The sequence below is a fragment of the Oryza glaberrima genome, chromosome 1 (genome assembly GCF_000147395.1).
Source record: "Oryza glaberrima chromosome 1, OglaRS2, whole genome shotgun sequence".
Classification (NCBI taxonomy): Eukaryota; Viridiplantae; Streptophyta; class Magnoliopsida; order Poales; family Poaceae; genus Oryza; species Oryza glaberrima.
The window spans coordinates 13,659,814-13,687,103 of record NC_068326.1 but is presented as its reverse complement, the minus strand read 5'-3'; the positions used below and the strand labels follow the sequence as shown (position 1 = coordinate 13,687,103).

At 42.1% G+C, this 27,290-nt stretch overlaps 3 protein-coding genes across 3 annotated transcripts; all 3 read left to right on the top strand.

Annotated features, from left to right (window-relative positions):
- Positions 1–1,654: 1,654 nt before the first annotated feature.
- LOC127773696 (respiratory burst oxidase homolog protein B) lies at positions 1,655–8,301 on the top strand. The gene is made up of 14 exons (XM_052299835.1): positions 1,655–2,056; positions 2,967–3,572; positions 3,655–3,814; positions 4,039–4,087; positions 4,180–4,293; positions 4,367–4,801; positions 5,800–6,186; positions 6,295–6,387; positions 6,569–6,684; positions 6,777–6,879; positions 7,051–7,130; positions 7,266–7,777; positions 7,866–7,977; positions 8,105–8,301. The coding sequence occupies exons 2-13, from the start codon at positions 3,014–3,016 to the stop codon at positions 7,973–7,975; spliced, it is 2,718 nt and encodes a 905-aa protein (XP_052155795.1). The 5' UTR covers positions 1,655–2,056; positions 2,967–3,013; the 3' UTR covers positions 7,976–7,977; positions 8,105–8,301.
- A 2,754-nt stretch (positions 8,302–11,055) lies between these two features.
- Positions 11,056–18,023, top strand: LOC127773712 (putative disease resistance protein At3g14460). Its single transcript, XM_052299857.1, has 2 exons — positions 11,056–11,669; positions 15,590–18,023. The coding sequence occupies exons 1-2, from the start codon at positions 11,552–11,554 to the stop codon at positions 17,248–17,250; spliced, it is 1,779 nt and encodes a 592-aa protein (XP_052155817.1). The 5' UTR covers positions 11,056–11,551; the 3' UTR covers positions 17,251–18,023.
- On the top strand, positions 13,053–15,396 carry LOC127773717 (putative disease resistance protein RGA4). Its single transcript, XM_052299871.1, has 2 exons — positions 13,053–13,866; positions 13,993–15,396. The coding sequence occupies exons 1-2, from the start codon at positions 13,609–13,611 to the stop codon at positions 15,280–15,282; spliced, it is 1,548 nt and encodes a 515-aa protein (XP_052155831.1). The 5' UTR covers positions 13,053–13,608; the 3' UTR covers positions 15,283–15,396.
- Positions 18,024–27,290: the final 9,267 nt, after the last annotated feature.

Here is a 27,290-nt window from a genome sequence, read left to right as displayed (position 1 = left end):
GAACTAAGAAAATTTAGTCCCATCAAAACACCCCCTAAATCCGGATTATTCCGAAAGAACCTTGACCTATCTGAACATTTGGACGAATTTGTACGCAATGTGCATGTGTACTACTCCTATTACCCTTTCTTGTTTATTAGGCACAGCTGCAGTTGCAGATGTAGACTACTCCAACTCAGTTAATTTTTTCTTTCGAACACAGTAGGACCATATTAATCTGATTGGATAAATATATAATATATAAAACTTGCATATTTAGTTTAGTTATATTGGCGGAGCCAGACATTTTAAAGACTACTATGATAGGCCTCATCAACTAATGGAGTATCGATTTACTACAAATTTACATGGTTATTTAACATAATTTAAATAAGATTTTGAAGGCAGGCCTAAGAACTTCAATACATTGTTTTGCCATGATTGAATTTCTTGAAAGTAATCATGCTTTGCCCTACAACTAACCACAGCACATTCCTATTTAAATTTGAACACCCATTTAGGGGCAGAGGGTTAGCACAAAAAGAATTGCCAAAACATTAAAAAAATCGTGCGCAACATTTGAAAATAAACTACTGAAATATTATGAAATGCTTATTGCAACAACAAATAGTACCATAGACATTTCAAAAATCCATTGCAACAAAATAAACTTTAAAGTGCAACATAGTCCAATTCTAATTGAAACATTCATTTCTTATTGAGTGAAACATTGAATCTTAACAGTTACAACATATTTATTTTTTCATTAGAATATAATCATGCGAGATCTCATTGTAAATATTTAATAAACAACAAATACACCAATATAATTGGATCATGGATCGCATAATTAATTTTGAAGAAAAATGATTTTAAAAACCATATCTCACTTTGCACGTTCGTACGTACTTGCATGTAAGTTATGCATGCATGCGGCTGACAAAAAGTAACATAGAGAAGTTGTGAAAAAATCTACAAAAGGTGAATCAACTTTAGATTAGTATAAAGAAGGAAGCTAGCATCCAATATTGTTTTTCGGTCGGACGCGTGACACGAAGCATTTTCCGTTATTAGAACCATAACAAAAAAAATACATCTCTTTCACAAAACAAAATCAATTTCCTAAAATACCGTCTATCATAAACTGAGACAATACGAATGACAAATGCCTAAAAACAAAAATAACAAATCTTCCTCCTCCAATCAATCTATTCATCTCTAAAAACGGCGTCTCAGATTATTCATACATTCCCAACACGCAATTATCAAAATCTCTAGGAGCTCATCTGTCAAGCAAATCAAAGGAGTCGGTTAACATTTCATCATTCAAAAAGTAGTCTTCGTACTAACATAACATTAACATTAACATCAGCACTATAAATCATGCAAACATGTCGGGCGCTAGGCGCACCACCACTGCACCAGTCGCCACACCCGGATAAAGCCCAAGAACGCAGATAGAGAGAAAGGCAGGCAGTGCCAGTGATTGCGGGCAACCTCCCAAGTGTGCAAATGCAATTAGACAGACACCAACAACCATCAGCACATGCTCACCTTTCGCCGGTAGCGTCAGTCAAGCTGTCCAAACACCCGTATAGGTATAGCTAAGCTGCACTGCAGGACGGGCTGCACGTTGCTACTACCAGCAGTAGCGCCTGCTCGTTTTGTTGCCTTGTGAAGAAGCCACTGCTATCCCAGTGTCATCTTGTGCAAGGCCATCACTGTATGTACTGATATATAGTACTCCTCCTGCTGCCACTACTACTACCATTGCCAAGCCAGGCCAGACCGGCCACCTGCATTGCATTTGTGCTCTCTCTCTCTCTCTCTCTCTCGGCACCACGGACACTCGTACAGCTGCCGCATGCCGGAGGGTTGGTGGTGTGTTTCAGGTTCCAGAAAAATCCTCCAGCGTTTTGTGGTCGCTTGAGCAGCTGAGCTGTGTGAGCCTTGCAAGGTTTGCATCAACAAGCTTGGGGGGTTTTCCTATCTAGTTGTTCTGAGGGAATTCAAGAAATGCTCCATATGGTCTGAATTCGTAGGTTTTTTGGTGCTGGAATCTCTCAGAGGGTTTAAGGTACAGTTCCTTTCGTCACTTCCCCCAAAGTTTTAGCCTGCAAAGTTTGTTCTTCTTCTTCTTCTTTTTTCCCCTCTTGCTCTGTGTCTGATTCTTCCTTTCCCTTTTCGTTTTGTTTCTCCACTTGTGAATAAGTTTTTGGTTTTTTACATTCAGTAGTACCCACTCACTAGTAGAAATGTTCTCTTCTGTTCCTTCTCCACTACTGTTGGACATGTTTGCTTGCTGTTTGTGGGTTGTGGCACCAAGAAACGGATGGTTGATTGAGGGGGTGGGTGTTGGTGTGTTCCTGCATTTTCTTGGAAGCAGCAGCTTCCAGATCTGAGATGGCAGAGGCATTTTGCGGCTCATGGTTTGAGTTCCATTTCGAGTGAATTCGTTCATTCCTTCCTTCCGTTTCTTGGTTTATTTTTGAGGGGTAGTTTCTTGGTTTATCTTGGGGCAGTTTTAAAGTTTTCCCCTCTTTTCTTAGCTAATGCTGCTGAAGCTGTACATCCCTGGAGGCTATCTTCTCCATATTTAATGGATTGGTAGTATCCTAGATTCCTAGTTTATTGGATTTTCTCTCTCCCGAATTTTGGGTTTTGGAATAGATGTTCTGGATCTCATAGACTTCAAGAGAGGCAGTTCTGCTATTTGAATTGCTATTTCTTTCTTCAGTTTTATAATTTTTTTCTGTACCTAGGTCTGAGTGTCTCTTAAAAAAAAAGGAGATAATTTTGGTCTGAATGAACAGTGAAGTGTTTTATTTCACTGATTTTTGTCCGTATCACTATATTAGTAGTTATTTTCATTTTTGCCCAGACTTCACCTTTTTCTTTTTTGTTGTTGTGCTAAAAGACCAAATTATCACTTTCAATCACTGAAGTTCATCTTTCCTTGGTTGCTAACTAAATTATCCGTTGATCAGAGGAAAAAGGAAAGAGGAGAAAATTGTAAGGACAAGTAGAGAAGAACATGGCTGACCTGGAAGCAGGCATGGTTGCTGCTGCCACAGACCAGGGCAATTCGACAAGGTCACAAGATGACGCAGCCACACTGATCCCAAACAGTGGCAATCTGGGCTCGAGCAACAGGAGCACCAAGACGGCCAGGTTCAAGGACGACGACGAGCTCGTCGAGATCACCCTCGACGTGCAGCGTGATTCGGTGGCGATCCAAGAAGTGAGAGGGGTGGATGAGGGTGGCTCCGGGCACGGTACCGGGTTCGACGGCCTGCCATTGGTGTCGCCCTCGTCGAAGAGCGGGAGGCTGACGTCGAAGCTCAGGCAGGTGACCAATGGACTCAAGATGAAGAGCTCCAGCAGGAAGGCGCCATCCCCACAGGCGCAGCAGTCTGCGAAGAGGGTGAGGAAGAGGCTGGACAGGACCAAGAGCAGCGCGGCCGTGGCGCTCAAAGGATTGCAGTTTGTGACTGCGAAGGTTGGCAATGACGGCTGGGCCGCAGTGGAGAAGCGGTTCAATCAGCTGCAGGTGGATGGTGTGCTGCTCCGTTCAAGATTCGGGAAATGCATTGGTAAATTTTTTTTTTCAGAAGTTGAGCTGAATTTGAATTGTTGGAAATGGTGTTTATTCAGTTATTTGGTTTGATTGTGCAGGAATGGACGGGTCCGACGAGTTTGCGGTGCAAATGTTCGATTCTCTGGCGAGGAAGAGAGGGATAGTGAAGCAGGTGCTCACTAAGGACGAGCTCAAAGATTTCTATGAGCAATTGACTGATCAGGGGTTTGACAATCGTCTTCGAACATTCTTTGACATGTTAGTACTCTGAAAAATACTTCACTAGTGTTGTTATGTTTCCCTTCTGTATGATTATAGGCATGAATATATTTCATTTGGTTAATTTGCCAGATCAAATTTCCACCACAAAGTAGCTTAATTCCTTGCATAGAATTCAAGCAACAAGCTTTTCATGCTTCTGTTTGTGCTAACTGCTAAGCTATTCATTGTAGCACTTAACAATGTTCAATCTTGTTGTGCAGGGTTGACAAGAACGCTGATGGAAGACTCACAGCAGAAGAGGTTAAGGAGGTCAGTCAGAAATCACAAAACTGAAAAAAAATATATAATTTCTATATGTTCTGTGTTTAAATGGTATGAAATGGATGATTATGCTTTTGCAGATTATTGCCCTTAGTGCATCAGCAAACAAACTTTCCAAGATCAAGGAGCGTGCTGATGAGTACACAGCACTCATTATGGAAGAGCTTGACCCTACAAACTTGGGATACATCGAGGTTTGTCCAATTCCAAGCATCAAAGTAATATTGTGCACAAGCTATGACCTAACCCCATTAAAAATTTTGACAGATGGAGGACTTGGAAGCACTGTTGCTGCAGTCACCATCTGAAGCTGCTGCAAGATCGACGACCACGCACAGCTCCAAACTTAGCAAAGCTCTTAGCGTGAAGCTTGCGTCTAACAAAGAAATGAGCCCAGTTCGTCATTACTGGCAGCAGTTCATGTACTTCCTTGAGGAGAATTGGAAACGAAGTTGGGTTATGACTCTGTGGATCTCAATCTGCATTGCCCTTTTCATTTGGAAGTTCATTCAGTACCGTAATCGAGCCGTATTCGGCATCATGGGTTATTGTGTGACCACTGCAAAGGGTGCTGCAGAGACCCTCAAATTCAACATGGCTTTGGTCCTACTTCCTGTCTGCAGAAATACAATCACATGGATTCGGTCAAAGACACAGGTTGGAGCTGTTGTACCCTTCAACGACAATATAAACTTTCATAAGGTAAAATTATGTTGATTCAATCAATATTGAACTTATAGATTTTTCCATGTTGTGAATATCATCCAGTCCATTTTGCATAGTGCTTTCCATAATCAAGTAAAGTCTATTTTTTGTAAGATAATAGAAGGTTTATTGAACTCAGCCAATTACATCAAGATGATAGAACTGTACTAAGAACACTCTCGGCCTCTGCATAACTAAGATGCACAGTCAAAACACACCAACACTAGATTTTTTTTAAAAAGGCCTAAACAAAAGATAGGAGGGATTAAGGGCCATCAATCCATAGACTAGATCGCAACCCACGCTCCTAGGTAAAAAACCCCCTGGCTACCTGCTCCAATTGTGACATGCCACAGCAATAAAATTATGCAAACCCGACTTCCGAAGAATATCCCAAGAACGGAGCCAGTGAGTAATCAAAGAGATAACCAGCAAAGGAGAGTCAATCTTTCTGTTATAAAAAATCACATCATTACTGCCTAGCCACAATGACCAGCATGTAGCAGCCGCTCCTAACAGAACTAAAGGTCTCAAATATTTAGATAAACACGAAAGCCAACTCGCAAACATATGTGAAACACTATGGGGGCAGACATAGGTTTGAAACTATTTGGATTAAAGACCAAATAGAATGAGCAAGACGACATTGGAAGAATAAATGTTTAATCGTCTCTTCTTTATGACAAAAGCAACATATCTTGCTACCTTGCTAATTACACTTGGCAAGATTATCCTTTGTTAGCACTACACCACGGCGTAAGTACCAAAGAAAGATCTTGACTTTTAGAGGAGCCTTTAAATTCTAAAGTTGTTTATTTAGTAACATATGAGTAACACATTAAACCTGTTCATCTGGTACATTTTTTCAATGATGGAAATTAGCATAGCCTCTACATCAAAAAATATGTCCGGCCATATAGTTGAGAACTAGGCAAAAAATATGAGTTCTGAGACTAATATCGACTTTACATAATCTATAATTAACTACTGTGCAGGTCATAGCCGCAGGTGTTGCAGTTGGTGTTGCTTTACATGCAGGTGCTCATCTGACATGTGATTTTCCCCGGCTGCTCCATGCGAGCGATGCACAATATGAACTAATGAAGCCCTTCTTTGGGGAGAAGAGGCCACCAAATTACTGGTGGTTTGTAAAGGGAACTGAAGGCTGGACAGGTGTGGTCATGGTGGTGCTCATGGCAATAGCATTTACATTAGCCCAACCATGGTTCCGACGTAACAAGCTCAAGGACTCCAATCCCCTCAAAAAAATGACTGGCTTCAATGCCTTCTGGTTTACCCACCACCTGTTTGTCATCGTGTACACTTTGCTCTTTGTCCATGGAACGTGCTTGTATCTAAGCAGGAAATGGTACAAGAAGACGGTAAAAGCCTATACCCTGAACACACAAGAAACCCCAATGATCATAATTGGTACCTTCTTTGCGAGGAGATCATAACTGATACTTATGGTTCATTTTTATCATTTTCAGACATGGATGTACCTCGCTGTTCCTGTTGTCCTGTATGTAAGTGAGCGTATTCTTCGGTTGTTTAGGAGCCATGATGCAGTTGGGATTCAGAAGGTACCATCAATCAAATCTTTCTTCAACTTACATATTACTACTATCCATCGCCATCCACATCTTTCCTTTTTTTTTATGTTGTATTTTATTTAAAGGGTTTGAACTGAAACTAGCCTTGGAATGTCTGGAAGCTCTGAGTCCGTCTTTTTTTTTGTGGGTTTAACATCTCTGCTTTCAACAGGTTGCAGTGTATCCCGGGAATGTATTGGCTCTTTATATGTCGAAGCCACCTGGTTTCAGATACCGTAGTGGGCAGTACATCTTCATAAAATGCACTGCTGTGTCTCCATATGAATGGTGCTGGTCTTACACATTTTATGGAAAGAAAATGTATTATTTTGAAATAAAGTCCGCAGATAACTAAAAGAGCAATACTTTGTCTGTTACAGGCATCCATTTTCCATAACATCAGCACCTGGAGATGATTATCTTAGTGTTCATATTCGCACAAGGGGTGATTGGACTTCACGGCTTAGAACTGTTTTCTCTGAGGTAATTGAACCAGCTGCCTTTTATTTTTGCTTTGTTCTATAGATAAACTCCTAAGAAACATGGCTTACGAACACTGTAAACACCAGAATTGAATTATCTTTCATTTGTTATATCCAATTTATCTGCTTGATGGATTCGACAACAAGTATGATAACAAAATCTTTGAACCAGGCATGCCGACCTCCCACTGAGGGAGAAAGTGGACTCCTTAGAGCTGACCTTTCCAAGGGAATCACGGACGAGAAAGCAAGGTGCAAAGGACTTTATTTGATTTGTTTGCGAAAAGCAGAAATGCATTATATATCTTGCTTCATCTCATGGTAGGACTTTCCGTTATCTAAAGGAAAATCTTCCGTCTAATGGTAATTCTGTTTTACATGCACTAGATTCCCAAAACTTTTGGTCGATGGACCGTATGGTGCACCGGCACAAGATTACCGTGAATACGATGTGCTACTTCTCATCGGGCTGGGCATCGGAGCCACCCCTTTGATTAGCATTGTGAAGGACGTGCTTAACCACATTCAAGGTGAGGGATCAGTTGGAACCACGGAGCCGGAGAGCAGCAGCAAGGCGAAGAAGAAACCATTCATGACGAAGAGAGCCTACTTCTACTGGGTGACGAGAGAGGAGGGCTCATTTGAGTGGTTCAGAGGCGTCATGAACGAGGTGGCTGAGAAGGACAAGGATGGAGTCATTGAGCTCCATAACCACTGCTCAAGCGTGTACCAGGAAGGCGATGCTCGTTCTGCTCTCATTGTCATGCTCCAAGAACTTCAGCATGCGAAGAAGGGCGTCGATATCTTGTCGGGAACTAGCGTGAAGACCCATTTTGCACGGCCTAATTGGCGAAGCGTCTTCAAGAAGGTTGCGGTCAGCCATGAGAACCAGCGCGTCGGTATGTTCTTCTTCCTGTCCTCTCAAATCCAGTAGTAGGAAAGGAATGTCCATGATCCATCGCATATTAACCCTATATATTTCTTCAGGTGTGTTCTACTGTGGTGAGCCTGTGCTGGTTCCCCAGCTAAGGCAGTTGTCGGCAGATTTCACCCACAAGACAAACACAAGATTTGATTTCCACAAGGAGAACTTCTAATGGTACAAATCGAGAAATACCCGTGTATGGTTTTGTATGTAGTTCTTTATGATGTGAATTATATGGTTTCTAATATATATAAAGTTGGACAAAATAAATGAAATGATGGGAGCTATTTTGTTTTTTTAGATGTCAAAAGTCTGCAATATCTTTTTGCAAGAGTGCTGTCTATGCATGTATACACCTAGTGGAAGAAGATGTGCTTCATGTTGTAGCTTACATAGATAAAGGGAAGTTCTCTTTGTTGTGACCAAAGGATGCCTAGAATCATGTAACCTTGTGATGTTCTGTTTCATAGTGATGAGCTTTTATCTTTACAGCTTCAATGTTGTCATGTCTGATATCTTGCATACTACTCCCTCCGGCCAAAAAAAAAAGCCAACTTCTGGCTATATATATGTCCAAATACATAGTCAGAAGTTGGCTTCTTTTGGACGGAGGGCTAGGAAATTTATTTTATTATGAAAACAGTTTTATCAAATTTCAAAAGAATATCATTTTGTAAAAAGCACTTATTGTACATAAACTTGGACCGTGAGTGTAAATAGATACAATAACTTGTAGGGCCCCTTTGAATCGCATGATTGAAAAAATGGAGGAATAGGAAAAACAGGAATTGAAGTATAAAACAGATGATTGCAAAACACATGAAAAACGCAGGAGTGATCGTTTGTTTGGACCGCAGGAAAAACATAGGAATCGGATGAGAGAGAGTCGAGGAAATTTTCCAAGAGGTTTAAGCTATTGCTAAGTTTTTTCCAAAATCCATATGCAATGTGTCATTCCATAGGAATTTCAATGAATTTGGAAAGCTTTAATCCTTTGAATCAATGGGGCAAATACGGGCAAATAGGGGCAAATAGGAAAATTTCCTATAGAATTTAAATCCTATGAAATTCCTATATAAATCTTTGGATTGAAAGCTACGTTCAATACAACGTCTGTGTGATCCAAGATGATCCTTGCAATCAATATGAGATCACGGTTTGATTTGTTTACGGAAAAAAAAACACATGCATATAGAGATGTTATTTGTGTAAATCCTATCAGACTTCAGCCTCCCGACGTCGTCTGGCGCCCGATAGTCGAAGAGGCGAAAACCTGCAAATTATGAAATTGTGCCAACCGTGGCTGAACCGTGCTAGAATGGAAGCCAACGAGGCATCCACGTCAGACCATTTTGATTGTGTGGATTGTTTTAGCCAGTTCGCACGTGCTAAGCAAATCGTTGTATCGCAAAAAAAAAGTTATTGTATCTATTTACGTACATAATACAGGTTCATTTATCTAAAGTTGGCACCGCAAAGTTGTGGTACCACACCATGACTCCGTGATGTTCTTTAGGATTGAAAATCATTATTTTTTTTCAATGAAAAGGCTCATAGTTAAAATAAGTTATGTTGTTTTTTTCTTTTCTAGCTGCTTGCTGTGTGCAATTAAACTCTCTTCTAATATATTGGCATGCAATCTTTTTGCACGTTCGCGAAAAAAGTTACATTATTTTTCCTTAAATATTACCGAGGCACTTATCTGAAAGATATGGCCATATAAAAGATATAACTATAGAATAATAAATAACGGAACCTTCCCTGGATTCCCTGGATTTCGAAACAATTCATGCCGCATGGTGCACGCGCAAGACGCAACAGATATGAGTGGAATAAGTTCACTTTGGTCCCTCTATTTGTCGCCTAGTCCGATTTTCGTCTTGGTCGTAAAACCGGGTACGACAGGTCCCTCAACTTACGAAACCGTTTAAATGAGGTCTCTCGGCAGTATTGTGTCCGGCTTTGGCTGAGGTGACGTCTACGTGGCTCCTTTTGATTAGGTCTTTGTCCAACGTGTTATTAACGTAGTGCTTACGTGGTAATTAGATCTGGAAAAAAATAAAAACAATGGGACCCATATGTCAGTTGCACACACAAATAATAAAAAATGGTGGGCCCATGTAGCCCCACATGTCATCCTCAATACCCTTTTCTCTTTGTCCTCTCTTCCCTCTCTTTCTCTCTGGCGGAGTGGGCGGTGGCCGGAGCGGCTGACAGCCAGAGCGGCGTAGGGCGCGTAGCTCGAGTCAGCCGCACAGTTGAGCAGCGCGAGCGCCTCCTACACGAACATCAGCTGACATCATTGTCGTCGTCGCCATTGAATCCTCTGCTCCTCCGCTTGTGTCTCCTCACCTGCCCGGCTTCGCCGCTCCTCTCCCACCCTGGCAAGGTCGACGGCCGCGATGACATCCTTTCGCCCCCGCTCCGCCCCTCTACTCCGCCCGCGGCCTGCCCCCGCTCCGGCCGCTCTGCCCATCCGACCTGCTCGAGTGGGTGCGACAACGGTTGATGACGATGGTCCACTCCGCTCCGCCCCTCTGCTCTGCCCCACTCCACCCCTTTGCTCCGTCCGCCGCTGCTCCACCCTACTCATCACCCGCTCCGACCGCCCCGCTTCACCCCTCGGCTCCGCCTACCCTGCTTCGCCCCTCGGCTCCGCCCGCCCCGCTTTGCCCCGCGGCTTCGTCCCGCTCTGCCTCCACCCCTCTGCTCTGCCGCCGCTCCGCCCACTGTCGCCCACTCCAGTCGCTGCCCACCCGCTCCGTCGACTGGAGAGAGAGAAGAGGGAGAGAGAGGATATAGAGAGAGAGGGGGGATAGAGAGATGAGGGTAGCGAGGATGACGTGAGGGTCCACATGGGCCCACCATTTTTTATTATTTGTTTATGCAACTAACATGTGTGTCCCACAGGTTTTATTATTTTTTTGATCTAATTGCCACATAAGTGCCACGTCAATGACACGTTGGACAAAGACTTAGTCAAAAGGAGCCACGTAGGCGTCATTTCAGCTAAAACTAAGACACAATACTACCGAGGGATCTCATTTCAACAGTTTCGTAAGTTGGGGGACCCATGGTACCGGTTTTGCGACCAAGGGACGAAAATATTGGGCGACAAATAGAGGGACCTAAAGTGCACTTATTACAATCTGAGTGGGGGTGGAAAACTATTGCACCTCGCAGAACCAACTTCTGGGCCTCCATCCAAGTTGCCTTCCCACCCCATTGCCTAGTGTGAGCCCATGAAACCGCCTTCACCTCGCCGCACCACGCCTCTTGTTGTCCGTTCGCGGCTGCGGCACTGCCGGCGCCGGCGGCCTGCGGCGGCGAGGGGAGCCAGCCGACCGGCCATGAGCTTCCCTGTGAGAATCCTCGTAAGCTGCAGCAGAGTAGCCGGCAAGAGCTGTTTGGCCGAGCCCTGGGAGGAGGGAGGAGGTTCACGAGGGCTAGCTATCGAACATCTGGTGGCGCCGCGCGTGGCGGCCTAACCTGCATCGTGTATTCAGGTGGTGGTAGTTCGACGACACGGCAGACCACGAGTATGTCCTCTTCATGACGAGGGATTGAGAAATATGGGGATGGACTGTTCGTCTGTTCTGCTTTCGCCGCGCGTGTGTTACTACGGCGAGGCGAGACGCGAACAGCTCAGGGACTGCCTGGAAGGTGTTCGACGGAATGGGTGAACGTGGGTGTGAACTCTTATCCAGGAGATGTGAGCAGCCTGACTGAAGGATCCATCCAGAAAAGGATGCGCAATGAGGAGGGAAATGTATTACGGCGGCTTCGTCTTGTCGATGTTTTTCGTGGAGGCTCCAGAAGAGACTTCATGGATTGCATCTGTGGACCATTGAGCGGAGCCGTAACAGGTACTTTATTTCCATCGTTTTGAACTTGTATGCCTATATATTTACTTGCCATTCGTTGAAAATTCCTCTCTTTCAATCTGCGGTAATTACTAGTACTGAAGATGCTAGATGCTTTGATATGCAGATATGTAGTGCATAGTGATAGCAGGCTTGCTCATGTTTGTTATGACATAGAGATCCTACATTTAGTTTTGGTACGCCTGTAGACATTGGGAGCATAAGGGAAAGAGAAGAAAATTTCAAACTAAATTGGTTCTGCTTCTTCTTACTCTAGCAAGTGAAGTTGCTGAAACCTTGTTTGTGCTAAACAAGGAACTGAATGGCTGCATGATGGGCTGTTTTAGTTTATTAGGATTGGACAGACAGTCCACGAATCACTGTCTGTTAGAGTTGCATGTTCCCTTGTCGGCCCTCAAATAAAATGGAGTAGATCAGCCAATTCTTGTCAATTGCACATAACTGCGAGTTAAGTCACTGGTCCAATAGGTTGACCCAGCCTAGCTTCTGGCACACTCTTCCTCCAATGCGGCAATTCCCATTTCTTTGGTTTTGCCTCTTTGGAGTTCACTCACATTGCAAGACAATCATACTGTGCTTCTTACACCCTACACTTAAGATTATGTTTCTTTCGTGGTTTTCCCCACATATTAGATTATAGCAGTAACAGACAACATTTTGTTTTTATTAGTTTGTGTTGGCATGCCTGGGAAGTGGTATCCATTGCTTATGTTTATTATCTTTATCATGCTTTATACCTCTCTCTCAAATAGGCTCCTTATGCTTGGTTTGAGTGTTTTGGTTATGTAACCCCACTTGCTTATTTCTGCCCAAGTGATTAATGAGGCTGTACTATGCTATATGTATGTATGATGACTGCAATAGCTATATCAAGCTCACAAATTAAGTTGATGAACCTGAGTCCAACAGATAGCAAAAAAACACTGAATCGTTTGCTGCCCTGTTCCCTAAAAGTGTAAGTTGATAATAATCAGATCAACATATTAAATAGTTTGATTCTTTGAAGAGAAGAAGGGAAGTCGATTTTGATGACATCTATATCTAATAATAGTGTTGTCATTGGAAAATAACCTAGTAAAGAAATGAATGACTTCTTCATCTGTTGTGCATTTTAACAAATTTGAAGAACTAGTATTATGCCACCCCCCCCCTCCCCAAACAACACCCCACCCCACCCCAGCGGGTTGGGTCCATGATGAATTGACACAGTTGATTCCTGCAAGTGGATGTTTGGTAATCTCACCCTGCACATGCTCTCAAACGGCTAATCAAGGAAAAACATTTGGTTAATTTGCATACTGACATTTGTAATATGAAAAAAGAAATCACGTGTGTCCATCTGCACAGCTGCAAACGCGCTAGAAAGCTTAGCTCATTTGTCTGCTAATATCTATCTACTCGAATAGTCCAAAGTAATGCCTAGCCCTGAACTGTTGCAACGTTGGTTTGCTAGCTTTTCATTTGTTTTACAGATCAAGTTGTACAAAGAACTCTCACAAAAGACAAAGTTGTACCACAAAGGAATCTTTCAAAGAAAAAGTTGTACTAATTAAGGAATCTCGCAAAAGAACAGGTTGTACCTAGATCGGAATGGTGACCAGCTATTTCTACTACAACAATTTTATATTGCAGTAATGGGTGCAAACCAAACAAACGCATCTAAATATCTAATGGGCTTTCACAAAGCAAATACCAGAATCGTCATCCGTTTTCCTCAGAACAGCAACTCAGAGTCTCAGACCATTCTCGTTTCGCCACCCTGCAGTTGTGTTTCCCTTTGTACTCCTCTGATTTCAGGGTGTTGCAATGGCTGAGCTGGTGACCAGCATGGTGATCGGGCCGCTGGTGTCAATGGTGAAGGAGAAGGCCTCCAGCTACCTTCTGGACAAGTACAAGGTGATGGAAGGCATGGAGGAGCAGCATGAGTCTGGACAAGTACAAGGTGATGGAAGGCATGGAGGAGCAGCATGAGATCCTCAAGCGCAAGCTGCCAGCTATCCTTGATGTTATCACCGATGCTGAGGAGCAGGCATCCCACCGAGAAGGAGCAAAAGCCTGGCTTGAGGCACTCAAGAAGGTGGCCTATGAGGCTAACGACATCTTCGATGAGTTCAAGTACGAGGCACTCCGCCGTGAAGCCAAGAAGAATGGGCACTATAGAGAACTTGGCATGAATGCGGTAAAACTCTTTCCTACCCATAACCGTATCGTGTTTCGTTATAGGATGGGCAACAAACTTCGCAGGATAGTTCAGTTCATTGAGGTCCTTGTGGCTGAAATGAATGCTTTTGGCTTCAAATATCAGCGGCAAGCATTGGCTTCCAAGCAATGGAGGCAAACAGATTCCATCATTGATTACTCTGAGAAAGATATTGTGGAAAGATCCAGAGCGGCAGAGAAGCAAAAGATTGTGAAAGCATTGCTTGAAAATGATGATATAATGGTGCTTCCAATAGTTGGAATGGGTGGCCTAGGAAAGACTACTTTTGCAAAGCTTATATACAATGAACCAAAAATCCAGGAGAATTTCCAGCTGAAAAGATGGGTGTGTGTATCTGATGAGTTTGATCTTGGTGAAATCGCAAGCAAGTTTACCATGACTACAAATGATAAAGATTGTGACAAGGCACTTCAGAAGCTCAAGCAAGAAGTTTGTGGAAAGAGGTACCTCCTGGTGCTTGATGATGTGTGGAATCGTGATGCTGATAAGTGGGCAAAACTGAAGACATGTCTTGTGCAGGGTGGTGCTGGCAGTGCAATACTAACAACAACTCGTCTCACAGAAGTTGCTCGAACTATGGGATCAGTTCAAGCACACAACCTCACAACTTTGGAGAAAAGCTTTCTAAGGGAAATAATTGAAAGAAGAGCATTCAATTTGCAGAAGGAAAAACCCAGTGAGCTTGTTGATATGGTTGACAAATTTGTGGATAGATGTGTTGGCTCTCCTTTAGCTGCAAGAGCTCTAGGTTCTGTACTAAGCAATAGAACCACTCTTGAAGAATGGAGTACTTTATTGAGAAAAAGCGTCATCTGTGATGATGATAGCGAGATCTTACCAATTCTCAAACTTAGCTATGAGGACTTGCCTTCACAAATGAAGCAATGTTTTGCCTTCTGTGCTGTATTTCCAAAAGATTATGAGATTGACGTGGAAATGTTGGTAAAGTTATGGATGGCAAATGACTTCATTCCTTCTAAGGATGGAGTTTGCCTAGAAAAAAATGGCCACAGTATTTTCAACGAGCTGGCTCGAAGGTCATTCTTTCAGGACGTGGAGGAAACCTTAATGTCCAAGTACTCTTTAGAATATAACCTTTGCCGATTTAGGAAGACGTGCAAGATCCATGATCTCATGCATGACATTGCTTTGCATGTCATGAGAGAAGAATGCATCACAGTAACAGGCACGCCTAATTCGACGCGGTTGAAAGATTCTTCTCGCCATCTGTTTTTATCATATGATAGAACAAACACGCTTTTGGATGCTTTTTTCGAGAAAAGAAGTCCTCTGCAGACAGTGCTGCTCGATACTATTCGATTAGATAGCTTGCCACAACATTTATTGAAATACAACTCTCTACGAGCATTATAGTGCCGTTGTTTTATGGGAACAAATCTAATCCAACCAAAGCATCTACATCATCTAAGGTATCTCAATCTTACTTATAGCCAGAATATGGTAAGACTTCCTGAGGAAATAAGTATATTATATAATCTACAAACGTTGGATCTTTCTGTTTGCTGGCCGCTTCGTTGTCTTCCAAAGAATATGAAGTATATGATTAGCCTCCGACACCTCTACACTCATGGATGTGAACAATTGGAGTGCATGCCTCCAGAACTGAGAAAACTAACTGCACTGCAGACACTTACATATTTTGTTGTGGGTAATGTCTCAGATTCTAGCAATATTGGAGAGCTCCAGAAATTGAAGCTTGGAGGTGAGCTGGAGCTATGCAACCTAGAAAATTCAAACGAGGAACAAGCAAATGGAGCCAATATCGAAGAAAAGGTGGATCTCACGCATCTGTCTTTCAAATGGAGTAGTAACATAAAAAAGGAACCAGACCATTATGAGAATGTTCTAGGGGCTCTTAGGCCTCCTGCTAAGCTACAATTACTAAAGGTACGGTCCTACAAAGGAGCCAAATTTCCAGCGTGGATGACAGATAACAGTACATGGAGGCACTTAACAGAGCTCCATTTAGTTGATTGCCCATTGTGCATGGAATTTCCTGAATTCTGGCAGCTACATGACCTTCAAGTTCTGTATCTAACAGGATTGGATAATTTGCAATGCCTATGTAGTGGTGCTAGTAATATCATGGTGTCCTCTGCATTTGGAAATTTGAAGAAACTCAAATTGCAAGATTTGAAGAGTTTGAACAGATGGAGCACAATGGAAGGGGATGAGCTGACGTTTCCTCTGCTTGAGGATATTCATGTCAAGAACTGTCCAAAGTTGACGTTTCTCCCTAAAGCACCAATTCTCAGAATACTAAAGCTGAAAGAAAACAGCCCACATCTGTCACAGTCAGTTCTTGTATCTGGATACATGTCTTCACTGTGTCAAATCAAGTTATCGATCTGTGCTGATGAAGCAATATTACTACCAGTAAATGAAGCAGAGGCTTCTGTCACTAAACTGAAGTTATTTGGCTGCAATATGTTGTTTCCCACAAGTCAGTCGAGAACAACATTTGGGCTTTGGCAATGTTTCAGAAATTTGGAAAAACTAGAACTTAAATCCTGTGATGTGCTCCTGTTCTGGCCACTGAGAGAATTCCACAGCCTAGAGTCGTTGAAGGAATTAATAGTTAAGTCATGTAATAATCTAAAAGTTAAGCCAGTCAACGGAGAGCCCGCACAAGGACAGCTCCTACCACATCTTACCTCGCTAAAAATAGAAGATTGTCAAGACTTAACAGAGCTTTTTAATCTCCCCCCATCCCTCAAGTCTATTCAAATCCACGGCTGCCCTAAGTTGAAGTCTGTATGGGATGAACAGGAGGATACTGAATTGGGGACAAACACGCAAGACCCATCACCATCAGCAAGGGTGCATAGTCTACCATGCCTGGAATTGTTTTATATAAATAATTGTGATAACTTACCAGGGTTTCGCGATCTCCCGTCATCACTCCAGTCATTGGCACTGTATAACTGTCCTAAGGTTCAGTTTCTATCAGGGAAGCTGGATGCACTGACATGTCTAGCTATTTCTGGATGCGAGACTTTGAGGTCCTTGGAATCATGCCTGGGGGAGTTGCCGTCGTTGACAACACTCATGATTGAAAGATGCAAAAGCCTAACATCCTTGCCGGATGGGCCTAGAGCTTACTCCTCCTTGGAGAGTCTTGAAATCAAGTACTGCCCAGCTATGAAGTCACTTCCTGGATGCCTCAAGCAACGTCTTGATAGCGTTGAGGAGAAACTCTTGTCACATATGCGCTCCAGCGATCCAGAGGAAGGTACTTTCTGGTTTCTCTTTTATTATTTGCAAGCTGTCCCTTGTGTACCAGTGCCCATACAGGAAATTACAAATCGGAGTACTTCTTAAAGATCAATTTTTTTCCCTGCATGTGTTAGTGTATGCATGCGTATCCTCGAAAAAAAAGAGAGTAGCATATAGTAATATATGGCATAAAATTTTGAAGCATGAATTGAACAAACTGCTGCAACAGCAAATTTGAGTGCATGGCTACCAAGGGGTTTGCACTTGGCACATCATGAAATTCAGCTTATTGTTTCCTGCTATAATGCCCAGCTTTAGTCTCGCCACGACAGCAAATCTGGTACACTGCATTCGTACCTGGTATCACATTATTATATGGAAGTATGGGCTATGGTAATCATTCGTCTTACCAGGAGCTGGTACCTTGATTTCGAATATCAGATATTCAGATTTTAGCTTACAACGGTTGCACAAAGCAAACGTTTAATTTGGTTGTGTGTTAAGCTTTCTTCCTTCTCGCACTTTCTGTGGATTAATTTTTCTCTGTAGTGTTTGAAAGTGAATAAGACGATATGACAGTATCAAACATTTGAGTTGTTTTTGTTTAATACAAATATTACATTTCCCTAACACAATAAAAACACTATATGCGTTTGATCTGGCTAATAAGTGTCGAAGCATATGTTACTTGTCATGATTCTCAAATTTCTATAAAATTTCCTGTGTTATAAAGGTATCTAGCCTGAGTCTGTAGATAAATAAACTTGATCATTTTCGAGAGTTTACTCATGCACATGCTTATATCCCAAATTTGATCATTTCCAGAATTAATAATTTTGCGGAGTTTAAATAAACAAATAATAATGACATTTGCTATATTTTAGGTGCTAAATTGCTGGAACCAAAATCTTGGAAATATGTCATTCGTCGGAACAGAGATTTGTGATCCAACACTATTGATGAGGCCATGAAGAAGCTTTTTCTATCGAGGTTTGCAAGATTAATTATTACTACTCAACATGACCTATATTATACATTTCGATATGCTACTGGATTCAGTTTAGTTCTGCTTGTTTGATTTCTCTCTGCCTGTCTTCGTTGCAGGATAGCTCCCTAGCAGAGCTCACCCATTGTTGACTTGGGATTTGAATACATGGGCAATGCATCTTCTGTTGGGCTGTAAATAGAATAGTGTGTGTGTGTTTGTGTGCTGGCCCATCAGCTAGAGGCCCATCTACTCATGTATATGTAAATAACGATAGCAATACTGAAGGGGTGAAGCTTCCAGAGAAAAATTCACAAACTACAAAAAAAAAAAAAACTACATGGTATCAGAGCCGTGCTCCTGGCGGCCGGCGGCAACGAACCCTAGCTGAGGGAGCAAGCGCTGAGGTTGGAGTTCTTGGTGGTCGTGTAGGACGGTGAGCAGGGACAAGTAGGAGTGGACTGGAGGCGCAGCAGGTCAGGACGCTCGCGGCTGCTGCAGCGAGCGGCGGTGACGGCAACACACAGCAGGTGCGTGAGCTAAGCAGGGAGGTCTGGAGGGGCAGCAGCTACAAGTGGGTTCCCCGGCCGTGCTTCTGCTTGTTGAGTTGGTTCCCAGCCGTGCTTCTGCTTGTTGGCTGGTGGTGGACTCTGTACTGTGGCTTGTGGTTGAGGGAAGAAGCACTAGTGACTGTTGTTACTGTTGTTCTTCTTCAAGATTGAGGTAATCGAGATTGTTCTTGCTGCTACTACTGATTTACTGGGAAGAAAATACAGGGTAGAGGAATTGTTGGCTTGTTGTTAGTGCTGCTGGTGGAGTGTAGACAAGGAGAGTTTGCTTTGTTACAGCAGTTAGTTGAGTGCTGCTTGATTAAAATGGGGGAAAATCAGGGACTTGAATAAGTGATGGGTAAATTGGTGGACATGCTTGCAAAGAAATTTAGTGAGGCCCCAACTACAAGTAATGCAGTGATTCCTCATACTGAAACAATGCAAAAAATTGAGTTGATGCAAAATGATATTAAGTTGGAGGGTGTCAAAAATTATTTAAGTTGGTCAAGGAGAGCATTGTTGATTTTGAAGACTAAGGGATTAGAAGGATATGTCACCGGAGAAGTGAAGGAGCCTGAGAGCACTAGTGCAGAATGGAAGACTTGGAGCACTACCAACTCTTTAGTAGTAGCATGGTTGTTGACTTCACTTATCCCTGCTATTGCTACAACTGTTGAGACCATCTCAAGTGCAAGTGAGATGTGGAAAACTCTCACTAATCTCTACTCAGGAGAAGGAAATGTGATGCTAATGGTGGAGGCACAGGAGAAGATAAGTGCTTTGAGACAGGGGGAGCGTTCTGTTGCAGAATATGTTGCAGAATTGAAGCATCTGTGGTCTGATTTGGATCATTATGATCCTCTTGGGTTAGAGCACCCCGATTGTATAGCAAAAATGAGGAAATGGATTGAGCGCAGAAGGGTTATTGAATTCTTGAAAGGCCTAAATCCAGAGTTTGAAGGGAGAAGAGATGCTATGTTCCATCAGACTACTCTTCCTACCTTGGATGAGGCTATAGCAGCTATGGCTCAAGATGAGCTTAAGAGGAAAGTATTGCCTAAGGCTACACCACCTTCATCAAGTCCCACCTATGCAATGCTACAAGGTAAAGAGACTAGAGAGTGTTTTAATTGTGGTGAAATGGGGCATCTCATGCGTGATTGTCGTGTTCCTCACAAGCCTAGTTATGGAAGAGAAAGTGGTGATAGAGGTGGAGCAAGAGGTGGAAGAGGTTATGCAGGTAGAGCTAACAGAGGTAGAGGCTATGAGTATAGAGGTGATCACAGAGCTAATGTGGTCACTCTTGAAGAGGGTTGTTCTGGACCTACAAATGTTGATGTTGCCAACCTTGTTCATTCTACCTCAGGTAACTCAAACCAAGCATTTATGTCAATCAATAGTTCTCATTCAAATTGGATACTTGACTCGGGTGCATCCAGACATGTCACGGGTATGTGTGGAGAATTTGCATCATATAAACCATACCCATTTACACGAAAAGAAACAATTGAAACTGCTGATGGAGCATCATACCCAGTTAAGGGAGAGGGTACAGTACAGTGTACTCCTTCAATCACTTTATCATCAGTGTTATATGTCCCTTCTTTTCCAGTGAATTTGATTTCAATAAGTTCTCTTGTTGATCATATGGATTGTCGGGTATTCCTTGATCGTGAGAATTGTTTAATTCAGGAGAGGCAAACAGGGAAGAAACTTGGGAATGGCGTCAGGCATGATGGACTTTGGTATTTGGATCGAAAGGAGACAAGTGAAGATGTATGTCTTGCATTGATGGCTTCTACAAGTAAAGAAGAGGCTAAGGTATTACTTTTGCATTGTCGATTGGGGCATATATCTTTTGAAACTATGAGTAAGATGTTTCTAGGAGAACTAAGTAGAGTGGATAAACATAAGTTAGTATGTGATGCATGTGAGTATGGAAAACATATAAGAACATCATATGTGAGTAGAGGACTCCGAAGTATGTTACCATTTATGCTAATTCACTCAGATGTTTGGACTTCACCTGTGGTCTCTATGAGTGGAATGAAGTATTTTGTTACCTTTATTGATTGCTACTCTCGCATGACATGGTTATATCTTATGAGGCATAAGGATGAGGTGTTTAAATGCTTCCAGAATTTCTATGCATACATTAAAAATCATTTTAATGCTCGAGTTCAGTTTATTAGAACTGATAATGGCGGGGAGTATATAAACAATGAATTTAGTAGCTTTCTTTCATCAGAAGGAATATTGCATCAAACTTCTTGTCCTGATACTCCTCCACAAAATGGGGTGGCTGAGAGAAAAAACCGTCATCTTTTGGAGACAGCTCGCTCATTGATGTATGCTATGAATGTACCTAAATTCTTGTGGAGTGAGGCAGTAATGACAGCAACTTATCTTATCAACCGCACGCCATCAAGGATACTTGGAATGAAGACACCATGTGAGATGATATTTGGAAAGAATGAATTTGTTGTTCCACCAAAAGTGTTTGGTTGCACTTGTTTTGTTAGAGATCATAGACCTTCCGTTGGAAAACTTGATCCTCGGGCTGTCAAATGCATCTTTATAGGCTATCCATCTGGCCAGAAGGGGTATAAGTGTTGGAGTCCATCAGAACGATGAACCTTTGTTAGTATGGATGTTACTTTTAGAGAATCTGTCCCATTCTACGGTGAGAAGACAGATTTAAGTTCTTTATTCGTTGATCTTGATAATTCAACTAGTGGTCATGATGGTCAACAGATGGAAGGTGAAATATTGGGTCCAAAGGGAGATGAACAATCAAAGAAGGAAAAGTTTGTGGTTGGTTCAATTCCATGTCCTATGGGTGGTCCTGTTGCACAGGAGCAAGAATGGAGGAAGCCACATGAAGAGGAAAATCTTCAAATATACACAAGGAGAACAAGGTGTCCAGTAATCCAACAAGTTGAAGAGGATAATCAGGTAGAGGAAGATGTAAGTCATAAGTAAGGGTCTTTGGAGTCAGGGGGAGAAGAAGAGGAAGTTAGAGAAGAATCTGACTTACCAATTGCTGTCAGAAAGAGTGTGAGAAGCAATGCAGGTAAACCTCCACTAAGGTATGGTTTTGAAGATCAAGATGAGGGTGATGAAGAAAATAATATATCCAACTTTGTTTCCTATGGCTCCTTGTCATCCACATATAAAGCCTTTGTAGCATCACTAGATTCAATGGAAATCCCAAAGGATTGGAGAGAAGCAAAGCAAGATCCAAGGTGGCATCAAGCTATGTTAGATGAACTAGAGGCTCTTGAAAAGAACAAAACATGGGATCTTGTACCATTTCCTGAAGGAAAGAAAGTTGTCAACTGTAAGTGGGTTTATACAGTAAAGCAAAATCCTAATGGAAAGGTGGAAAGATACAAAGCAAGGCTGGTGGCTAAGGGATATAGTCAAACATATGGAATTGATTATGATGAAACTTTTGCACCAGTAGCAAAGATGAGCACGGTAAGAACTCTCATCTCTTGTGCAGCTAATTTTGATTGGCCATTGCATCAGCTAGATGTCAAGAATGCATTTTTACATGGAGATCTTCAAGAAGAGGTGTATATGGATATCCCACCGGGATTTGCTACTTCACAAACTGAAGGAAAGGTGTTGAGATTGAAGAAATCTTTGTATGGTCTTAAACAATCACCAAGAGCATGGTTTGATCGGTTTAGGCGTGCAATGTGTGCTATGGACTATAAGCAATGTAATGGAGATCATACAGTTTTTTATCATCATAGTGGAGATCATATAACCATCCTTGTTGTCTATGTTGATGATATGATTATCACTGGGAATGATTGCTTGGAGATAACTAGGTTGAAACAGAATCTAAGCAAAGAATTTGAAGTTAAGGACTTAGGCCAGTTGAAATATTTTCTGGGTATTGAAATTGCAAGATCTCCTAGAGGGATAGTTCTGTCACAACGGAAATATGCATTGGATTTGCTCAGTGACACAGGTATGCTTGGATGTCACCTAGCCTCTACACCAATTGATCAAAATCATAAATTATGTGCAGAGTCTGGAAATCCAGTGAATAAGGAAAGATAGCAAAGACTGGTGGGAAGACTGATATATTTGTGTCATACACGACCTGACATAACTTATGCTGTCAGTATGGTGAGTCGATATATGCATGATCCAAGGAGTGGTCATATGGATGCGGTCTATAGGATCTTGAGATATTTGAAGGGAAGCCCAGGTAAAGGCCTATGGTTTAAGAAAAATGGACACTTGGAGGTTGAAGGCTATTGTGATGCAGATTGGGCAAGTTGTCCTGATGATAGAAGATCAACTTCAGGCTATTGTGTGTTTGTTGGTGGCAATTTAGTATCTTGGAGGAGCAAGAAGCAACCGGTGGTGTCTCGCTCAACCGCTGAGGCAGAATATCGGGCAATGTCAGTGAGTTTGAGTGAGTTGTTATGGCTAAGGAATCTTCTTTCTGAGTTAAAGTTGTCGGTGGATACTCCCATGAAATTGTGGTGTGACAACAAGTCAGCAATCAACATTGCTAACAACCCAGTTCAGCATGATCGAACAAAGCATGTGGAGTTGGATCGTTTCTTTATCAAGGAAAAACTGGATGAGGGAGTTTTGGAATTAGAATTTGTAACGTCTAGTGGACAAGTTGCTGATTGTTTAACAAAGGGTTTAGGTGTTAAAGAGTGTAATTGTTCGTGTGACAAGATGGGTATGATAGATATCTATCACCCATCTTGAGGGGGAGTGTTGGGCTGTAAATAGAATAGTGTGTGTGTGTTTGTGTGCTGGCCCATCAGCTAGAGGCCCATCTACTCATGTATATGTAAATAACGATAGCAATACTGAAGGGGTGAAGCTTCCAGAGAAAAATTCACAAACTACAAAAAAAAAAAAAAACTACATCTTCTAGGTTCTAAGATGGAGCATTTTGTATGGTCAAGTCTATGGCTGAAGCAACTTGGAAACCTCATCTCGGTGAAATTATCTTCTTCTTTTTTCACCATATTGTTGCAGACTTAGCAGCAGCAGTATATATTTTTAGATAATGAAAATTTTATTGTAACTCAGTCAAAAGTTATTCCGATGGCACTTTCGGCCTCTGCACCACGACAGTGCATGCAGCCAACCCACTAACACATTCCCACGACAGTGCAGCGGTATATATTCTCACTGATTACGCATATTTCGCACGTCTGTGTGAGCACATCCGTACGATTGTAGCTGCTGTATATCCAAATGGGACTTTGGAGTATCTTATAACAAGCTTTTAGGAGTTTTGCTCCGGTCCTGCAGTTGATACCTCGAGGTACTAGTATGTCTAGGTACCAAACAAAATCCGACCGTTCAATCAACCGGGGTACGATCGGAAGCGAAGAAAAGAGCGACAACGCCATTCCTCTCCTCATCCACACGGGCATAACGCCGCCCCTTTCCGCCCTCCCCACGCGTGGCGCTGTTTCCTCAGCCCTCGCCCGTCTTTGTCGCTAGCCACCAGCCCACTGCCGCAGCCTGTGTCTTTCCCCCATGCACGATGTAATAATCTCCCCTGACACACCCGACTGTGTCGCCGTCGCCGTCGTAGTCTCCTTCCCTATGCGGCTTGGTAATCGTGAGCTTGTTCCTCAGCATCGAAGACACGGTAACCTTGGCTTTGTTGCTCTGCGTCGGTGGTTGTTATTGTCTTGTTGAGCCTTTCACTAGGGTGATGAATTGGGAGATAAATTTAGGAGCATAAAGGACCAAGAATATATATGACAGATATGAAGTGTTGATTTGCTGCGGGATGATGGATCTGGAACAATGATCTTAACTATCATATGCTTGATTTGTCCAATTGATAAACCATGTTGATGGGAGACGCTGAGTTTGATTTCTGTTGTGTGCTAAGTTTTGTTCGAACATAGATCCCGGTGGAATTAGTATTGAGATATATGAATGTATATATGGAGTGTGGCTGAATTTGTTCTGTTTATCTGCTTGATGTGTCTGAATGTGTCATGCGTGAAAAGATGTTGCAGTACCAATAAATTTATTCAATCGACTTATTCTGGTGAGATTTTCTGATTGTCTAACGTAGGATCTAATGGAAGAACTGCTAGTCTACTATACCTGTGACACTGGAATAGAGACTCGGGAGTATTTTGTTGAGAAATAAGCCAGTTACCTGCTAGCAGGCAAGCCCTGTTGTTTTTGTTCTCCTCCACAAACAATTTTGAAGTACTGTACATTTGATAACTTGCTATCTACTTCATAATGCTCAAAGGGAAATTGTCAGGTTTAGTAACTTGCTATCTAACTTCACAGTGAAATAGAATATTGAGTACACTTCTCTGCACATTGATCCCATGCACTAGAATTTGGTACCCATTATAAAAAAACAGAATTTGATTGAACAAATTTCATTATAACATAGCTGCAGTCCTCCTTATAGAATTAATTCACAAATGAAGTTGCTCTCATGATGAATTGAGTACTTAATACAAGATTGTTTTCATATCAGGTAACTGGATTGTTTCCGTATTGTCATCTATCTTGACCAAAAGGAACACAATAACAACTAGTGATCCCACAGACCAATTTATTGTATCTTCTGTCTCCTTTTTCTGCTTCTTAAATTCTTCTTGCATGCAATTTCCATGGCCAAAATCTATTCAACCAAACCCAACCTGCAGTGTCATCGTCGCTGCATGCCAATAATCCCCTGGAGCTGCTGCCGACCACATGCCAATAATCCCCTGGAGCTGCTGCTGACCACGAGCCTGTTCACTTTGATGCAAAAAAAAAAACCTTACTAAATTTTGGCATTACCAAAATTTTAGCATAGTTACCAAAATTTTGGCAACTTGCCAAAATTTTGGCAGGATTTCTTATATAGTTACCAAAATTTGGCAGCAAACTAAATGTAGCCACTTTTGGTAACTTTATCAAAATTTTGTGAGGTTGAAAATGGCATCAAAGTAAACATGCCCCACAACTCCTTGAACACCGTCACCGAAGATTAGCGGAGTGACGCCGCCGCTGCTGCAGACGATTCTTGGAGCGCTAACGCCGTCGCTGAAGACAGCTCCTTGAGCACCCCCATTGCCACTGCTGCCGAAGACGAGTGGAGCGCCACCGCTGCCACCGTTGTAGAAATCTAGGGTTTGCCTTTCAAAAGCATCGTCCAAACACAAAGGATCGAATGGACTCGGACTCATTTCCAACACGAAAGTACAACTTTACCCTTCCACCTCACTTACTGAACGCGTACCACTTCAGGGAGTAATGGTATCTGGAGGTACCAATCAACGTCTGCCGTCCGATCGTCCCTATTGAACGGCTCATATTTGGTACCGGACCAACTTGTTGGACAGTAAAAAGAAAACTCTCTAGAGCTAATTGATAGGGGGCACTAGCGACTGAGGAGTACTCATGTGTGGTCCCTGTGTACTCCCTCCGTCCCAAAAAAAAGACAAACCGTGGGTTCCCGTGCCAACGTTTGACTGTCCATCTTTATGATTTTTTTTATAATTAGTATTTTTATTGTTGTTAGATGATAAAACATGATTAATACTTTATGCGTGACTTATCTTTTTAATTTTTTTCATAATTTTTTTAAATAAGACGGACGGTCAAATGTTGGACACGGAAAGCAGGGTTTGTCTTTTTTTTTTTTGGACGGAGGGAGTAGTGGAGAACGCCGGCAAACTGGGATGCGGGTCGACGACGCCGTCGAGACATGATCACAACATGCTCGACGGAATGCCCACGCGTTTCTGGCCTGACTGCCTGCACCAGCGGCAAACCCGGATAGGATTCAGTGGAATGCATCTGCACCTACTAGCTTCCAATTCGTCAGAGCTGAGCCTGAACAAGGTCAGTTTACTTTTCCTCTCTCTGTCAAATTACATACATGCGCAAACGTACATGTCCCTATGCACAGTGTTCTTTATCTATTTGTTGGGGGAAGTAAAATTTGATTCGGATTGGCAATATATATAAGATGGACCATTTAGCTTGGCAGAATTCAGTTTGGGACAAGTTTGATCTCGGTACTAAGAGGTACTGTATTTTATTGCTAATTTTGATACTACTCAATATCTTATATGTGTTGAGATATACTCTCTCCGTTTCTAAATATTTGACACTGTTGACTTTTTAGCACATGTTTGACCGTTCGTTTTATTCAAAAACTTTTGTGAAATATGTAAAACTATATGTATACATATAGGTATATTTAACAATGAATCAAATAATAGGAAAATAATTAATAATTACTTAAATTTTTTGAATAAAACAAACGGTCAAACATATTTAAAAAAGTCAACGGCGTCAAATATTTAGAAACGGAGGGATAAGAAAATATCATAAATTAACTCCAACAATTGCAGTACTCATGAAGACCGGAAAATACTTTCCTCTTAAAGTTAAGAGTGACTACACTAATCATGACATTTGCAACAAGTTAAAGTACGGTGCTGCTTCTTCCAATTCTATTGGTAAGTGAAATTCCACAAACCTTGTTTAATCAGCCTGTTTCGCTGACTAGCACATATCTGCACGTTAGTTCCGTGGTCGAATGGGGTAGACCCAGCCTATCAAATACCCATTTCTTTCATTGTGCT

Excerpts from the sequence above, each read along its gene's own strand:
- LOC127773712 (XM_052299857.1), top strand. The coding sequence starts at position 11,552 with ATGCGCAATGAGGAGGGAAATGTATTACGGCGGCTTCGTCTTGTCGAT. Across the intron at positions 11,670-15,589 it reads ATTGAGCGGAGCCGTAACAG|ATTCTAGCAATATTGGAGAG; the intron begins GTACTTTATTTC and ends GTAATGTCTCAG.
- LOC127773696 (XM_052299835.1), top strand. The coding sequence starts at position 3,014 with ATGGCTGACCTGGAAGCAGGCATGGTTGCTGCTGCCACAGACCAGGGC. Across the intron at positions 3,815-4,038 it reads CTTCGAACATTCTTTGACAT|GGTTGACAAGAACGCTGATG; the intron begins GTTAGTACTCTG and ends CTTGTTGTGCAG. Across the intron at positions 4,294-4,366 it reads CAAACTTGGGATACATCGAG|ATGGAGGACTTGGAAGCACT; the intron begins GTTTGTCCAATT and ends AAATTTTGACAG.
- LOC127773717 (XM_052299871.1), top strand. The coding sequence starts at position 13,609 with ATGAGTCTGGACAAGTACAAGGTGATGGAAGGCATGGAGGAGCAGCAT. Across the intron at positions 13,867-13,992 it reads GAGAACTTGGCATGAATGCG|CGGCAAGCATTGGCTTCCAA; the intron begins GTAAAACTCTTT and ends TTCAAATATCAG.